Source organism: Simochromis diagramma, unplaced genomic scaffold, assembly GCF_900408965.1.
Source record: "Simochromis diagramma unplaced genomic scaffold, fSimDia1.1 OVJJ01000421.1, whole genome shotgun sequence".
Classification (NCBI taxonomy): domain Eukaryota; kingdom Metazoa; phylum Chordata; class Actinopteri; order Cichliformes; family Cichlidae; genus Simochromis; species Simochromis diagramma.
The window spans coordinates 6,399,423-6,415,409 of NW_024387250.1; the positions used below are offsets into that span (position 1 = coordinate 6,399,423).

The following is a 15,987-nucleotide window of genomic DNA, read 5'->3' on the forward strand; positions in this document are numbered from 1 at the left end:
GAGAGCTGATTCAGTCTTCACATCATCCCCTGTGAAAGCTGTTGCCAACTCTCCTTCTAACGCACCCTGACACATTTTCATTTTTGTGCTGAATTTTCCGTGTTGTTTATTCGAGCTTAACAGTGCAGCCTGTACCAAGCCTGCAAGGGTCAAATCGCTGAGTCTGGGGAGGTGGTTCTCTCCACCCCCACATCGCAGCACCATCACAGGGAATGCCTCTGTCGACCTCAGGCGAAAGGCAATCCCGCAACACTTTCTGTCAGCTACTCAAATCCCAAACCTGTTCTAACAACAATGGCGCTAACAGGAACGGACAGATCACAGCGGAAACCAAACCCCAATGCCCGTCTTACACTGAGCACAAACAAATGTAGTTGGGCTTGGGCACATAGTGGTTCCTCTAAGCTCTGTGTGCCTTGTCTGTGGATGTTTGATTTGATTGCGAAAATCCTTTGATTTGGTAAAGTTGGTCACCACGCAGTCGGAGCTAGACCGAGCAAGAGTGCCTCAGTCCTCCCCGGCAGCATGCTTTACACTTGACATCACATGGAGGCTTAATGCTGTGCAATGCATTCCAGCGTTCCTCCAAAGGCACTGACCTTTCTTATAAACGCACAGATTGGTTTGCCGTGCTGCCATCTTGCGTAATTACACTGATTCTCTGTAGGCTTAAGAATGTGTACACAAATTTGATGCAGTGTTTCATCCAGACTTCGTCTCTCCTTAATGGATCTTGTTAGCTAAGGTCAAAGTCCTCTCTGTGTGAGGTCACAGTAAAGAAACGCAACCTTCCCCGTGGAACACATCGGGGGGCCTTGGTGTTGGCTGATAAGAGCGCACAAGCCATACCAATCTGCGCCATGTCCTCTCCCCAATTCCTTTTCCTAACTTCAGGCTTAAAACATGCAAATTCTGTATGAAGGAAGCTGATTTCTTTTCCCCAGTGGGAGGCGTGAGATCTAAATTTAAAATGATTAAATGAGCCTAGAGTAAGAAAATCATTTGCACTTCCATTTGTTAGCCTCTGAGCTGTTCTCAAATCAAGGTCACGGCTCTGAATCATTAGGCTCAGATGACTGCCTTTTTTACTGCCTTCAACAAGAACACTTCCCAGATAACATTGTTGACCTCTATATTATGCAATACAGTTTATGGACCTGATCAAACACTTTTCTTTTAGAAATCAGAAGACAAACAAGCTCATCTTTGTTTAATGCTTCGCATTAGACAAAGAATCAAACAAGTAAATAAACAGATTAAAATTCAAACCTTTACTTCTTTTGCTGCTGTTCCACATCAGATGCATACCTACACCTCATCATTAAAAAAACAAACAAACAAAAAAAATCATATAGACGCGTGCACTCACTGGCATTAGTGAAAGATTTTAAGGTATTATTGCATCAGGATAAGATAAAGATACTGAGATCTGTCTCTCAAGTAAAGAGAGCCTAATCTTCTTGGTTTATTCTGACTTTTCTTAAGCTGGTGGAGGGGAAAAGTGAGTATAGAAGATGAGAAAGTGAAAAGAAATTAGGAGGACTTGGAAGGAAATGTGAATAGACAGGATAGACAAGGAGAGATGACACTGAGAATAGATATGGGGGGAATAGAAAGAAATGGGTACGTGTGATTATACCTTTTAAAGGGTCTTTTTAGGTGGCTGTTAGAGTGGAGAGGACAAAAATGCACAAATAGGGGGTAACAAGTGTGAAAATGTTGACGGGAGCAGTAAAATCGGTGGCTTGACATGTTAAATGTGATAATGCATCAGACAGGAACATATTATTAGGGATAACTTGAGCGGGTGCTATCCAAAAACCTGTTTTAACGTTTGAAGTTGATTTTGTAATCGAGTGAATCATAGCTTATCGAGGACATGCTGTTGCATATATGCAAATCTGCTTGCTGGGTGTGCTGAGAGACCGTGTTCGTACTTAGTCATTCATATCGTATGCATAGACTGCAGGACTCCCACCATGCAGCCTTTCCTGCTCACTTGTTGTTCTGTAGTTACACATTTTCTGGAATGACTAGTTCTTTAAATATCAGAGTTTTTTTTTTTTTTTATCTCTTGTCGGCTGAAGCCAAAACAAACGACAAGATAAACACCGAAGCTGTTTAATGCTTTGTCAACAGTGATTGATTGATCCAGCTGATTGAAAAAGTACACTGTTCCTGTTTGCTGATTTAAAAAAAAAAAAAAAATGTGTGTATGTGTGTGTGAGTGAAGGTTGGTGTCCAAAAAGGTTGGATCGCTGTGTGTTTCCATTTAAGGATGCTTTGAATACTGACACATTTGGACTGCAGGCAGGTCCGTTTAGCACTCGTCCTCTTCTGCAGCAGTACAAACAAACAATATGTTCAGCATTGCCTTGTCAAATCAGTGAAAGTCATACACAAACTTGCATTGTTCCAAAACTAATATAGACATCAGCCTTAATTCAGAGTCAGCCTTAACTAAACCTTTGCATGTGTCCCTCCACTAATAATGCATCCTTTATACCATCAGGGACGCTGGCTTTTAAACTGTGCAAATATAAGAAGGCAGATGTTTCCCCGCCTCTTACGTACCGAGGACCAGGCATCCATAGTTCAAAGGAAGAATTTCAGATTTGAATTGGTTAGACCAAAGGACACTTTCCCATTTCCTCTCAGTTCTATCTTAAACCTTTTGATCGAGAAAGTAACGGCATTTGTTTATGTTCCTGCCTGGTGGAGGTTCAACTTGAATTTCTGGATGCAGCAAAGATCCTCGTAATATTTTCAGTCTTTCCCCTTGTGTACGGAGATTTCATCAGATTCTCTGAATTTTTAAATCAGATTATGTTTCATAAGTGACGAAATGCCAAACTTCTTTGTATTTTTCAGCTGAGAAACATTTCTTTGGAAAATGTACCCGTGCGATCTTTCACAGAACTGATCTTACTTGCTTAAGGCATGCCCTCTGGGATGCTCTTTAAACCCAATCATGTTTCTAATTAACCTAATTAGTTGTGAAACATTTAACTTTTTTCCCTTTCTTGTTGAAATTTAATAAGCAAAGAAAATATCAGAACTTTTTGCTATTTACTGTTAAGTATTTGGTTTAAATGATTTTCAAATCATCGCATTATTACTTCACATTTTATTTTGATTTAATTACGTTATCACAAACTACAACTACAAACTGTTAAAAAGAGAGAAGAGTGAGAGGTTGGCGGCCTGTTGTTTCCTGCCTTGTTTGCTTTCAACACTGAACGTCACTGCTTAGCACTACATACCAATCTGCTGCTAAAAGATTCATCTGCCAGTCATATCTGGATGTTGGTCTTTATAGAGCCGAGCCATTGATCAGTGCAGGTTAGACAGCAGGGAGCCAATTAGGGCAACAGCTACCATTTTGATTGTTTTCCGCTCCTGGGAAACACCTAAGCGGCCTGTTCTGCTCGAGATAATGGGGCCCCGATTTCATCTGTCTGTTGAACGCTGAGTCACTTATTGACAGAGAGCGAGCCGTCTGTCTGTATTTAGGGAGAAAGCTCGTTAAAGTGTTCCGAGGGCAATAAGAGATCAGGGCTACGGCAGGTGATGGCTGTTTGATAAGGCTGCTGTTGTACTGCTGTGTCTGTTGTTGTTCTCTGTACTGTTGAGTTCAGGTGTGACAGGTGTGGAAGAAACACAACTCTTACTTTCAGTTTAACAGGTTTCAGAAAACATTTACGTAGTACTTTGAAGCTGAAGTTACACGAGGAAGTACAAATTTAAACTCTCAAATGATCAAATACTGCAAAAAATGCCGGTCTGAATCTGTTTAGTACATGTAATTAATACATGGATATAACATACAATAGATAATAGTAAACAGCCTCCTTTAAAAAAAAAATAAAAATTTAACTGTCTTTTACTATTCTCTAAACGCCATGCCTGACTTGCTAATTAGTGAGTCTATTAAAGACACGACACAGTGTGGATACTGTAATTCATGTGTGCCTAAAAACTAAAGAAAAAACCCCTCCAACATCACTGTCATTAAATTGCTTTGGTAAGTGATTAGTTTGAGGTAATCTACCAATAAAATGCATTAAAGCTGAATGACTAGAATACAGGTTTAGACAGGAGAGTGTTTTTACTGAGTCTTTGATTTTGTTTGCTTGTTTTTAACGAGGAAGGAAAATTCATTTTCCTTGCATTTTTTTTTTTTTTTAGTAAACATTGCCTGTACAGCATGTAATGCTTTTCAGACCCAGTAAAAAAATGTTATAGTCTTTAGGAATCGTTAACTAGTGGGTTTATACCTTTATTAATGATGATAAAATCCCGTATTAAAAACTGGCCTCAGTTGTGTGACACAGTTATTGTGTGGTGTGCGCCTTAGTTTGCTGTGAGCTCACTTCAGGCTCTGAGACCGGTTACGAACTAGGAGAAACACTATTACCTCTTGATTCATAGGTGTGGTAAGCGACGTCGACACAGACTGTGGTCCAGATGAAACAGAAATCAGTCGTTGCCCTGAGCATACATACACACACACACACATAGGCAAGCAAAAATGTCCATCGCCCTTGAACGAGCGAAAGTCCAGATTCTGAGAGCAATAATAGAAAACAGAGTGAACCTTCACAGAGTGGCAGCACAGATATAGGTTGGAGGTTTTAAGCGGCAAGAGCATCACAAGGACAGTGTCATTTCAAGTAAGGGTCACAGTAGCGTTTAATGCAGAGAAGTATAGTATATCTACGGAGGGCCACGAGTGCCAAAATGAATACTTTGTTAAATATTTAATTAAATCTGTCAATAATTAATGAAGATTTGAAATGGATTAAAAAAATGTATTAAATTTTATACATGAAATAAATTTAAATTTAATTTAATTATTTCCAAGTGTAATTAATTAATGGCACAGTTAATTATTTAATGAAGTAATTATTTAAGGAATGTTGACACTCTACATAGGACAGAAAGTTTCTATTTCAAAAATGTGGACTATATGGGAACATGTAGATGTCTAAATGAGAGTAGTTATTATAGTTGTGTCATTTTGTTTTTCGTTACCATTTTTTAAATTTAGTTTCCAGAGCAGCTTTTCTCACTGAGTTTTGTTTTGATTTTTTTAATATTTTGTTGTTAGTTTTTCTTTTTCCTTTTACTAAAAATAGGTGCATTGTGTTTTTCCCTGAACAGTATCATTTTTTTTTTTAAGTTTATATTATTTATATTTTTTACTTTTATTTTGTTACAATGTTTTGGGTTGTTTTCCACATCCAGTTTATTCCGTGCACTTCATTCCTCTTGTGTTTCACTTACTGGAAAAACTAATCTGAAACAGCCTGGAAAAATCAAGTCCGCATCCCAAACAAGAGCACAGCAGGTCGATTTAACATTTCTTTTTAGTTAACTATAATAACCTCAGTCTAAGTGCTTTTAGGACCTGTTTTTGGCCATGTTTTGTTGGGCTTTTCTTCTATTCACTGCTTGTAAATTTATTCAGGCACACTCGTGGGCTGCAGTACAAAATGTCAGAATTTAGCCTCAGGTCATTTCTTCACTGATGGCTGTAGTATGATAAAAGCTGATGTCACTCAAGCATGTTTTCTTATTTATTTATTTTTATTCCACCTACTTTTAGGTTAAGCTTAAAATGCTATGTAACCAAATCTGGGAAATTATTGTGGGTTACTGTCTGGCCCACAAACATGTTTTGGTTGTGGTGTTTCTTACATGTCCACAATGTAAGAAAATAAAAATAAAAATCCAGATGCGTAACTCTGCAGTAACCACTGTCTTTTAATTTTCAGCATTCACACTGAATGGATTGTTAAATTGACCAGGAAATAAAAAAGTGTTTCCATTCAGATCTAATTTGCACTGAAAACGAGAATGTGAGCATGTGTGGATCGCCATAGTAACAAGCCATCACCAGATTGATAATTTAAAAGAAAAAAAATATAGATGATAGCCTGAGCCTGCTGAGAATCAAATGACCAATTATTGCAAGGCCACAGCATGTGGAGGAGAATTTGTGGTTGTCTGTAATGATTTTACATTTGTGGTGTGTTTTCTCCCTGCACAGTAATTTGTTAAATTTGCACACCTCCATCTAGATCTAAGTTATTATGCTTTCTCACATTCTGACATGATCTGAAGTCGCGGGGTAATGGAGTGGAGGCAAAGCTCTGCAGATGAGGCGGCAAGCTTTTTGTGGGAGGCTGACAGCTTGATTGACAGTTTCTCGCCTTGTTTAGGTTGAATTAAGGTTCGCAGACGAGAGCAGAGGTGACTGATGGGTGCAAATTCCAGTGATGTAATCTCAGCCTTCTACTTGGTTTAGAGTAATGGAAAGTGCAAAGAAAATTATTGTATTGATTTTTAGGGTCTGAAACTAATGTAATACCCTTTATTGCCCAGACACACTGAAAACTAAATGAAACCAGCAGTTAGTGGTATTTGTTTTGTTGTCCTGACTGAAAAAGGCTCTTTTTTTTTTTTTTTTTTTTTTGTTACTGCCAAACAACTTCACCTTAAGGAGACACAGCAGGCATTTGTTAATTTTCTCTGCTCTGTAGCAGATCAGATGGGGGGAAAACCCCCAACTTTCATTCAGGGTATTTTATTATATACCCTACAACTTTAGTATGCCCTCATTTAAGCCACTGGCCTTCTATTATCCGCTGACATTAAGATGATAAAACTCAAAGACGTTACGGATGACAAGTGCTGACCTTTCAGTCTTGCAATTTACTGCATCATCTATTTTTATCCTGGACCACTGGGGCTTAAAATGTTGTATCAATGGGAGAGGTGCAGTACAGTATTATGAATCGACCGGACTGTACATTCAAGATATTTCTTTCTGTCAGCCTCCCTCCAGTTATAAGGCAGCGCTAATGTGAATGTGTCTTTATTCTGTCTTCTGCTGTATGAACAGAGGGACGTTTTAGTCAGCATCAGCTGCCATCAGATCATATATTCATGTCTTATCATTTTTCTCTAGCTAGCTGAAGAGACGTTACAATCGGGACAAAAAAAAATGTGCACTTGAACAGCAGCCATTAGTAGGACTGAGTTCATGCCCTGTTGTGCAGATGGGCATGCTGTCCATCAGAGATGCAGAGAGATGTAAACCGTTTGGCTTGTCTTCCTGTTTTGCCGATATTGTGGATGTTATTTATTTAGTTCAGTGTCTACAAATCATCTAATCCTTCTCTGGCCTGCAGTGCTCAGGCACAGAGGGGCTGCACAGGGCTAATGTGCTTCTGGAGATGGACAAACTTCTCAGCGGCACTGATGGCTTTGGTATTTTGTTGATTGATCACACTGTGATGACGTATTTGAAAGTGTCTGCATAGTTTGGAGTTTTGACTCACAGCATTGTCCTAATTTATGAAAAGCTTATGATTTTTTTTCTTTTTCTTTATGAACCTAAACCCTTGAGCTTCAAATTTCAACAAAAACATTGCTCTTTTCTATAAATTTTCACATTTAATGTTTTACACAATGTAGAAAAAATTATAATGTATATTATTGTTTTTTGATTAAGATGAATTACAGTTGTTTTCTACGGAGCCCCGCAGGGGACATGGGAGAAAAAAAAATTAAGACTGACTTTTGCGAGATCCCGAGATAGTTTTGCGAGATCTCGCAAAACAAACTCGGGATCTCGCAAAACTTTTGCGAGATCTCGCAAAAGTTTTAGCCGCATTCTTCCCGTTAGCTCGAAGCTAACGGGAGGTCGAGACCCACTACAGCCGGGAGGAACACCGCTTTCCCGGCACATCGTGCCTCGACCTCCCGGTCGGTTTCGAGCCGGCGTCCGAAGAATGCGGCTAAAAGTTTTGCGAGATCTCGCAAAAGTCCGTCTTAATTTTTTTTTTCTCCCATGTCCCCTGCGGGGCTCCGTAGTTTTCTTCCATTGCTGAACAGAAAAATGAATTTTAGTGTCTGAACATCCTGCTTCATTAAGTTGTGAGTTTTGAGTTCAGTTTGTTGATTCAAATTTGGACATAAAAAAGAGAATTCTGTTTATTTGCCTAATAAATTATAATATAATTTGTCTTACTTTAGTTTTTAAAAAAGGTTTTTTTTGTTTTGTTTAGGAGTTTCTAAAGTATTTTCTTGTTTTTATGACAGGTGGTTTAATAAATGTATTAAGCTCTGAATAAATATTTATCCTATATTTAGTGCTTTGGTTCTCTTGACTTTGCCCCATGTTTTCATTGCTAAGTTATTTTTAAAGTACACTTCTGCTGTTTCTGTCTAGTTGCTGGTAGACTTCTCAGCTGGAATCTGGAACTTGACACTTTTTAGATGCAAATAAATCAGAATCAAAATACTGTAATAAGGAAAATTATGTGTCACAGTTGCTCTAAGACAGTAAAAACAGTAGCTGAGTAAACCAACTAAATTATAAATGTACAAAATCTAACAAATATATACCAATACCTCAATTATAAAACATCTCAGAATACACAGAAAACACAAATTAAATATATATGATTGAAATTGATTGAAATAACCCACATCAATGTTATCATTTTATTATTAGCTATAACCGCTAGCCGCTACCTTAAGATAACAGACAGCTAATTTGGCTAGCAGCTAAGGCTAACTACCAATAATTAAGCACCTAAAGTTAATGTGGCTCTTGCGAGATTTACATTCATGATAATTCCTTATTACTTTAATGGTTTTAAGACAGGAGCTTTTCTGACCTCTTGAAATTCAGCACTATGAATGTGAAATATTACTGCTTCCTCTTAGTGAGAGCAGGGACTGTGTGTCAGCTGAAAAGCGAGGCACTGCTGGTATTCATATTGTCGCAAATGAGTACCTAATCCAATAGTGACTTTTAGTATCGATTAGTATCTGAGTGGCAATTTATTTTTGACAACAACAGATAGGATATTTGTGCTGCCCATGGCTGGGAAATTAATCAGATATTATTTTCAATTTCAATCTTTGCTTCCGGGGATTGTGAAAGCAAGATCTTGAGAAACTTATTGTGCCACTCTGTTTCATAATACTCTTGATACATCTTGTGTTAGGCCCCATAAAGTCACTTTCCTCCAGGCAGATTTAGTACAGAACATATACATATTTGTAATTTTTTGGGGGCATAATCTACAAATATGGGCACCATCCAGATTTTATTCCAGTCCGTACCTGAATTAAACACGTTAGCATAACAAGCCCTCAGCCTATCATTTAAAATCAGAACTTTGTGAACTTCTTTCTCTGCGCTTTGCAATAACGGATCTGGGATCTCAAGGGGCAACTATGAAATAAATACATTTATTTGATCATAAAAACCAACTGGGAGAATAACAGAGCTCATTTCTTTGTTGCAGAGATTTGCATCTCACTCGGTAATAACCAGTCTGTGACGTTTGGCCTCCATAGTTCTATATGATTCAGTAGGCATGGTTTTTACACAGGAATAGCTTTTCTCCTCACGGTGTTATCATATCCAGCCTTGCACCTGTCTATGTGGGCTTTTAAACTGGTTTCTAAGGAGAGTGTGCGTTCTTCCTCCGTGTTCCCTTCTGCTATGACCCAGTGTAGGGCTGTAACCCAGGGACACTGGGTAACTGTACCGGCATTTAAATAGCAAACAGGGGGAACGGAGCATGTTATGAGATTCACTAGTTTCTCATCTCCCAGGGTGAGGCTATAAATAGCCTCTCACAGTGGAATAGAGTTTTCCCCAGCAATGCGAATGAGAGCCAGAGGAACAGCTGCGTTAAAGCCAAGTCCTGTTAGATCAGCCGAGTCAGACGGGCATGGTCCTCTCTCTCTTTCTCTCTCCGTTGTCTATTCTTTCTGTCTTTTCCTCTGTCTCTTGTTCTCTCACCCTTACTTACCATTTCTCTTGCTCCTAATCTGTGCCGCTGTCTGTCTTTCAGCTACTTGTTTACCCCCCTTGTCTTTCAGTATCTTTGTCTCTCTGTCGCTGTCCTCTCCTTCTCTGTCAGTCGTGTGTTTGCTCAGTTTTCCTGTCTCTCTTGATGTCTTTTAATTTCTGTCTCTGTCATTATCTCTGCTCCTCTCGCTTTATTGTTCTGGCATTCTATCTCTCTGCCTCCCTCTGAGTCTTTGTTTGACTCGGTGTCCTCTTTTACCCCACAGTCCCTGTGTTTTTGTCCCCGTCCTGTAGACTTCTCACTGTCAGTTCCTCTCTTTGTCTTCCTTCCTTCCTGTGTCATATTTTTTTTCCGTGTTCTGCCACTCTCTTGCTCATTATTACCAGGCCTCCCCTGTGTACTCTGTTAATTGGTACAGTCCTAATATTAACAATGTTCATCTATTTTTAGAAAGAAGATTCTTGAAGTAGGTGAACTACATATATTTTAGGCCTTAACGTGACTCATATTAATGCTTCTGAAGTTCATTTGCAAATGCTTTTATGCACTGATGCAATACTAAAATTAATAATGTTGATTTATCTAAAAGACTGTAACGCAAACTGTAATGTGATTGGTTGGCATATTCGATACCAATTATGTTTATTTCTGCATGCCGTAACCACTGAGACACCACTGACACATCAATTTGAGGCACCAAATTGAAATACCCACTCAAAATGAGTGAAATAATGCCGGGATTCAAATATACAGTCGCCGACCAGTTTGTTAGGTGCCCCTGTTTGACCGCTTGTTAACAGAAATGCCAAAACATCCAATCGTCTGGCAACAGCACGAGTTCATTCAGGCATTTAGATATGCTCAAGATAATCTGCGCAAGTTCAAACCAAGAATCAAAATGCCGACTTTGAACATGGCGTGGTTGACCAGGCTGGTCTGAATGTTTCAGAAATTGGTGATCTGCTGGGATCATTCCGCACAACCATCTCCGCGATTTAAAGAGAATAGCCTAAAAAAGAAATAAATCCTGGGAGCGGTGGTTCTCTGGGCAGTAATGCCTTGTTGATGTCAGAGGAGAACGTCGGACTGCTTTGAGGTGATAAGAAGACGACAGCAACTCAAATAAATACTTTTTATAACAATAGTATGCAGAAGAGCATCTTCACCAAACCTTGAAGCAGATTGGGCTACAGTAGCAGAAAACCATACTAGGTGCCATTCCTGTCAGTTAAGAAGAGGAAACTGAGGCTACAGTTCACATAGGTTCTGCACAGGATTGCAAAAATGTTTTGTGGTGTGATGAGTCTCAATTTCTGCTACAATTAGATGGTCGGATTAGAACTTGGCATCAATAACCTGAAAACATGGGTCCATCCTGCCTCGTATCAACAATTTAGGCCAGCGGTGATGGTATAATAGTGTGGGGGATGTTTTCTTAGAACACATTAGGCACCTTGTTAGCAATGGAATATCTTTCATGTTCATCCCTTTATGACCACAGTGTACTCATCTTCTGACGGCTGCTTCCAGCAGGATAATGTTAGAAAGTTCACTTGAGTGTAGATCTCAAGCCAATCGAGCATCTTTCGAATGTGGTGGTCTTTACCTAGAAAGAGGAAATTGCAAAATACAGGACTGGAGGATAAATAGAACGCTAATAAGTTACAACACTTGTGGTTCCAGAAGTGTTTTTGGTTTTTTTGTTACAGCGATGGTCAGGGGTGGTAATGGCAAGGACAGGGTTAATGCTACAGCAGCCTCTGTTTAAGCAGATGTTTACAGTGTGCTGCCTATGTGTCATGTGACAGCTCACTGTAGAAGCTTGAATTGTTTAATTTGCACCAGGAGGGAATTAATACATTTCATATATGCCTGTGGGGAACTGAATAATAACACCTGTTAATAAGATGAACTGAAAACAATAAAATGTAATAGATAGATAGATAGATATATATCATGTTTTCTGACCACCAGGTGAGCATTAGCATTCAACCATATATTTTGTTTAAGTCTTTGCTTTTTTCATTATTATTATAATATTTACTTTTTTTGTCCTTTGTGGACTTTGGTTGTAAACACATTTACTGACTCCTGCAGCTCCCTCTCTGAATCCCCCTCTTTCTCTCTCTCTCTGTCTGCCTGTCTCGCCCTGTTTGACATCACAGATGTGTTTATATATAGCCAGCAGATGGATTCTCCCATAACAGTCTGCTTCACTGGTTTTCTGTGCGTGAGCTTAGCCCACCGCCGGCCGCTCAAATAAGCTAGAAGAAATTCTTTGTTTACATTATGTCTCCTGATCTGCCTAGCCTTTAGTTCGTGACTACATCCATTATTCATGTATTCTCATTCACCGTAAACGCACTCGCATGCATAGAGAGAATGTTAAGCGTTAGTGCTGCTCAATATGCTATCGCTGTTCAGTGTGCAATAATGAGAACTACTGTCCTGTGATTAAACTGGCATCCATGGAGGTCTTCACATAATATATTATTGAAAAAACAAAAACAAAATAGTAGCAGTTATTTTGTAACAAGATGGAAATCCTTGTTTCATTTGAAATGAAATCATTGTAAAGTAAATGTAATGTGCACTTTGTATTTTCTATGAAATGTAATTCATGAAGGTAAAGCCACAACTGTGACCAAACAGATGACTGCAGGGATTTTTAACATGCTTAAAATAAATAAAAAAACAGCAACACTGCAAATGGCAAAGAGAGCCAGAAACAAGCGATGTGACATTTGCACGACACACTGTAGTCCTGGTGTGATGTGCTGTGCTCCTGCTGCGGTATAATTGTGCAGCATGTGAGGTTTTGGGGTTTTTCTGGGTGAGAAGTAACTGGTGAGCATAGACTAACACACACCCTGTCTGGAGTGTTATCAAGTCAGTCAGAGTGAAATCGTAGACATCCCTGTGGATGGTGACATGTGTATGTGCATGTATACAAATTTTCCTGGGTCTTTGACGCATGCTGTCAATGCAATACAGTGAGTGGATGAGTGGGAGTGGGAGAAATTCAGTTAGATGTAAGTATTTAACTGTTTGCAGTGTGACATATCCGGTAAGCTCTTATACAATAAAGTTTCATGGTGGGAGCTTGAACTTTATAAAACGTTGATAACTTTTTCAGATATCTTGGTTACAGTGTGATTAGTGGAGGACCTAAGGAGGAAGAGTGGGATGAGACGGGGTAGTAGCCCCTGCACAAAAAAGGGAACAACAAAACTGCAATAGCACCTCTTGTGTTGAACAAAAATATTGAACGCAGGCTGGTGAAGTGGACGATAATTATCTATTAGAACAAACACACCACTTAACTTTGAACCAGGCTATATCTGTCTCAGGTCAATGCCTCATTCACTTTTTCTGCCAAATAAAATGCCTGAACCGGCTGTTATTTATTTAAATGATATTAAGCTAAAGTTTCTAAATGTTAAATGTGCTTGATAGCAGCCTGTCGGAAATACTGAATTCTTGTGGTGCTCAAAAGCAAAGCTGAATGCTTCACGTCACTTTCACGATAGGTACTTCAAAAGTTTGTGAGTCTCCAAACACTGAGTCATTTAATGAGTATATAAACCATAAGTAACCGAATTACCCACTGGAGTACTGCGAGGCCCAACGGCAGAGCTGGATAATAATCTTATGACTAAGCCAGGCTTTTTTAGGGTCAGTTTATTGGCATTGTTATGGGTTAGAATGAAATTAGGAAAATGGCAGCTGTGTCCATGCCATATCATTATCAAATATAATCCAATTTAACCAGACAATCCTCTTGAAATGGACAGAGCACTCTCTTGGGCTCATCTGCTCTTTAGCCCTGCAGAAATACTCAAGTTGCAGTCTGGTTTGTTTTCGTATCACATGTGGTTGTGCATCGGTCACCCCAGTGGTCAGCTGGCTTTTGGTTGCATGTCTTTATTGCTTCATAAAGTTCTAGGAATTATGATGTGTCGGGTTTTAAAAACAAGAATAAACTCACTGTAAACACTTATAGTTTTCACTCGTCACCATTTTTGAATTTTATGGGGTCATCACAACAAACGTCCCACACTTACACAACAGGGACACTAATTTTACTTTGTTGACATAGCACATAATCTGCTCTGATGGCTACTTGTCAGATGTCATTGTGAGAAGGGACATGTAAAATGTTTTCCTAGTGCTACATGTGCACTATGAGGCTGTTCCCACAGAGTGGACCAATGCCACATAATCCAGGGGCTTTAAAGTTATTTCAATTCCAGGCATTCTCTATGGACTCCATTTATTATGCCTGAATATAGGTTTTTTTTCTTTGAGGAAGACAAAAGTGGAGGAAATCCACTTGCTTCATTTTCTGGCAGAAGGACAAGGTAGCAGAGTGCTTACTTGTATCACATCAGGAATGAGCGAGAGAGGAACAGCTGCATGCAGCGACTGTGCCAAACAAAGCATGTCAATGAAGTGCCATGCAACTCGGCTCACTCAGCCAGACACGAGAAGGCACATTAAAAGGGCTGCATGAGAACAACAGTTTACCCCGAGGAACAATTATGCCATATGCGCAATAAAATTAGAGTGGCCTCATACACATCTTGTTATTTGACTTGAACACGCATATTCACCATTAATAGTAGCAGATGGATGGTATGATGGCGTGATGGGTGCAGTGACACCCCTTTTTTTTTTTTTTTTTTTTTTTTTTTTGTCCTAAAGAAATGTGTAGTTTTTTAAGGGTATACATAAGTTCAGAAACTTATACTACGTACAGTACATGCTCTCCATCTCCTACAGTGTTTTAACATGGCTGCTCTTTTGCAAACTTTCCTTGATATGTATTATAGAAATCGTTCACCAAGATGTGTTTGAAAAGTGGGAAGCCATGCAGGCTGTTAAGTGTGCCATCATTTTAGATCCACAACAACCAGTTTGAGAGTTTTTATCAGTTTTTTTTTTTTTTTAGAACTGTTAAGTTGCAGTATCCCCAGAAGTATTTTAGGCTCATGCAGGTATACGATGAGTAACCCGAAGTTCTGCCACTTAGAAGGAACATGAACATGATGCTGCCAGGATGCATAGGCATTAAATGGGAAGTGTGGAAATAATGGATTATGACAAATTGCCTTACTGTGGGGGATGATGTATAATTTGTTGTTGTTGTTAAACAAACTGACTTATCTGCTTATAATCAACAATGTGTTCCTGTCGGTTTCCTTAATTTGCCTACTCAGATTTCGTTTCCATTTTTTTCTAGGAGGCTCAGAAGGTGAACAACCCTGCCAACAATCAGGCAGCCGACAGAGCACCAAAGGGCCCTGATGAGAAGGAGGAGGCGCCAGCCAATGAAGTGGGATGGATGACTTCAGTCAAAGACTGGGCCGGGGTCATGATCTCCGCTCAGACACTCACTGGCAGAGTTCTTGTAAGTTTTCGCTTTTCTGATGGGGATGAACATGTCAGATATCAAACCCAGACACACATACATCAGGTCTTTTTTGACATTAATCGTTTGGCCCAGCCACCATTAACTAAGTGCAACAGTTTGGTCTTTTCTCATGCAAAAGGACTGCACATAGTGTTCACAATCAAGTTGGCTTTTGGATAAATCCACTGCACAATCCACTGTCGTGTACACGTTTCCTCACCTTATCTATACAAGTCCCACTGGAGACATACTGTAGGGCAATTCATTTTATCCTAGCAGAGGCTAGTTGAACATCAGTTGGCTATTTGGCTGGCACTGTCCGGCCTTTTTTGTGCTACAGTGTCCTTTCTGTGGCCCACTGCAGCTCACTCTGCTATATGAGTTTGCATTTATTTTTGTGTGTGGGTGTGCATGTACATACTTAGATGCATATGAGGAAGATTTGTTAATGTTTGTTAACAATGAACTATGAAGTAAACAAACTCCTTGTCCTGTGTTGCTTTTAGTCGCTTATTTTACCCTCAGAATTTCATTGTTTAGATATTGCACGTTTCCATAGTTTGACACAGAATTAGCCGGTCTGTGTAGTGAGGTATCTGTTAAGTTGGATACATATCCTAAAGGATGTCAAATTCTCTTTCTGTTTCTCCTGTTGTTTGATTTTTACTATGACAAAACTTTAGAAAAACAGCTTTTAATTTTTAAAAAGAAAAAGTCTTTCCACCAGCACAGTTG

General features: G+C 39.2%; 1 protein-coding gene across 38 annotated transcripts in view; it reads left to right on the forward strand.

The window, feature by feature from the left end:
• kcnma1a (potassium large conductance calcium-activated channel, subfamily M, alpha member 1a) overlaps nt 1-15,987 on the forward strand; it is a 144,505-nt gene that overhangs the window by 26,308 nt on the left and 102,210 nt on the right. For all 38 annotated transcript variants that reach the window (XM_040001555.1, XM_040001558.1, XM_040001557.1 and 35 more), the window contains exon 2: nt 15,082-15,249. In XM_040001555.1, the coding sequence (XP_039857489.1) occupies nt 15,082-15,249 (168 nt within the window). The remainder of the gene's footprint in view (nt 1-15,081; nt 15,250-15,987) is intronic.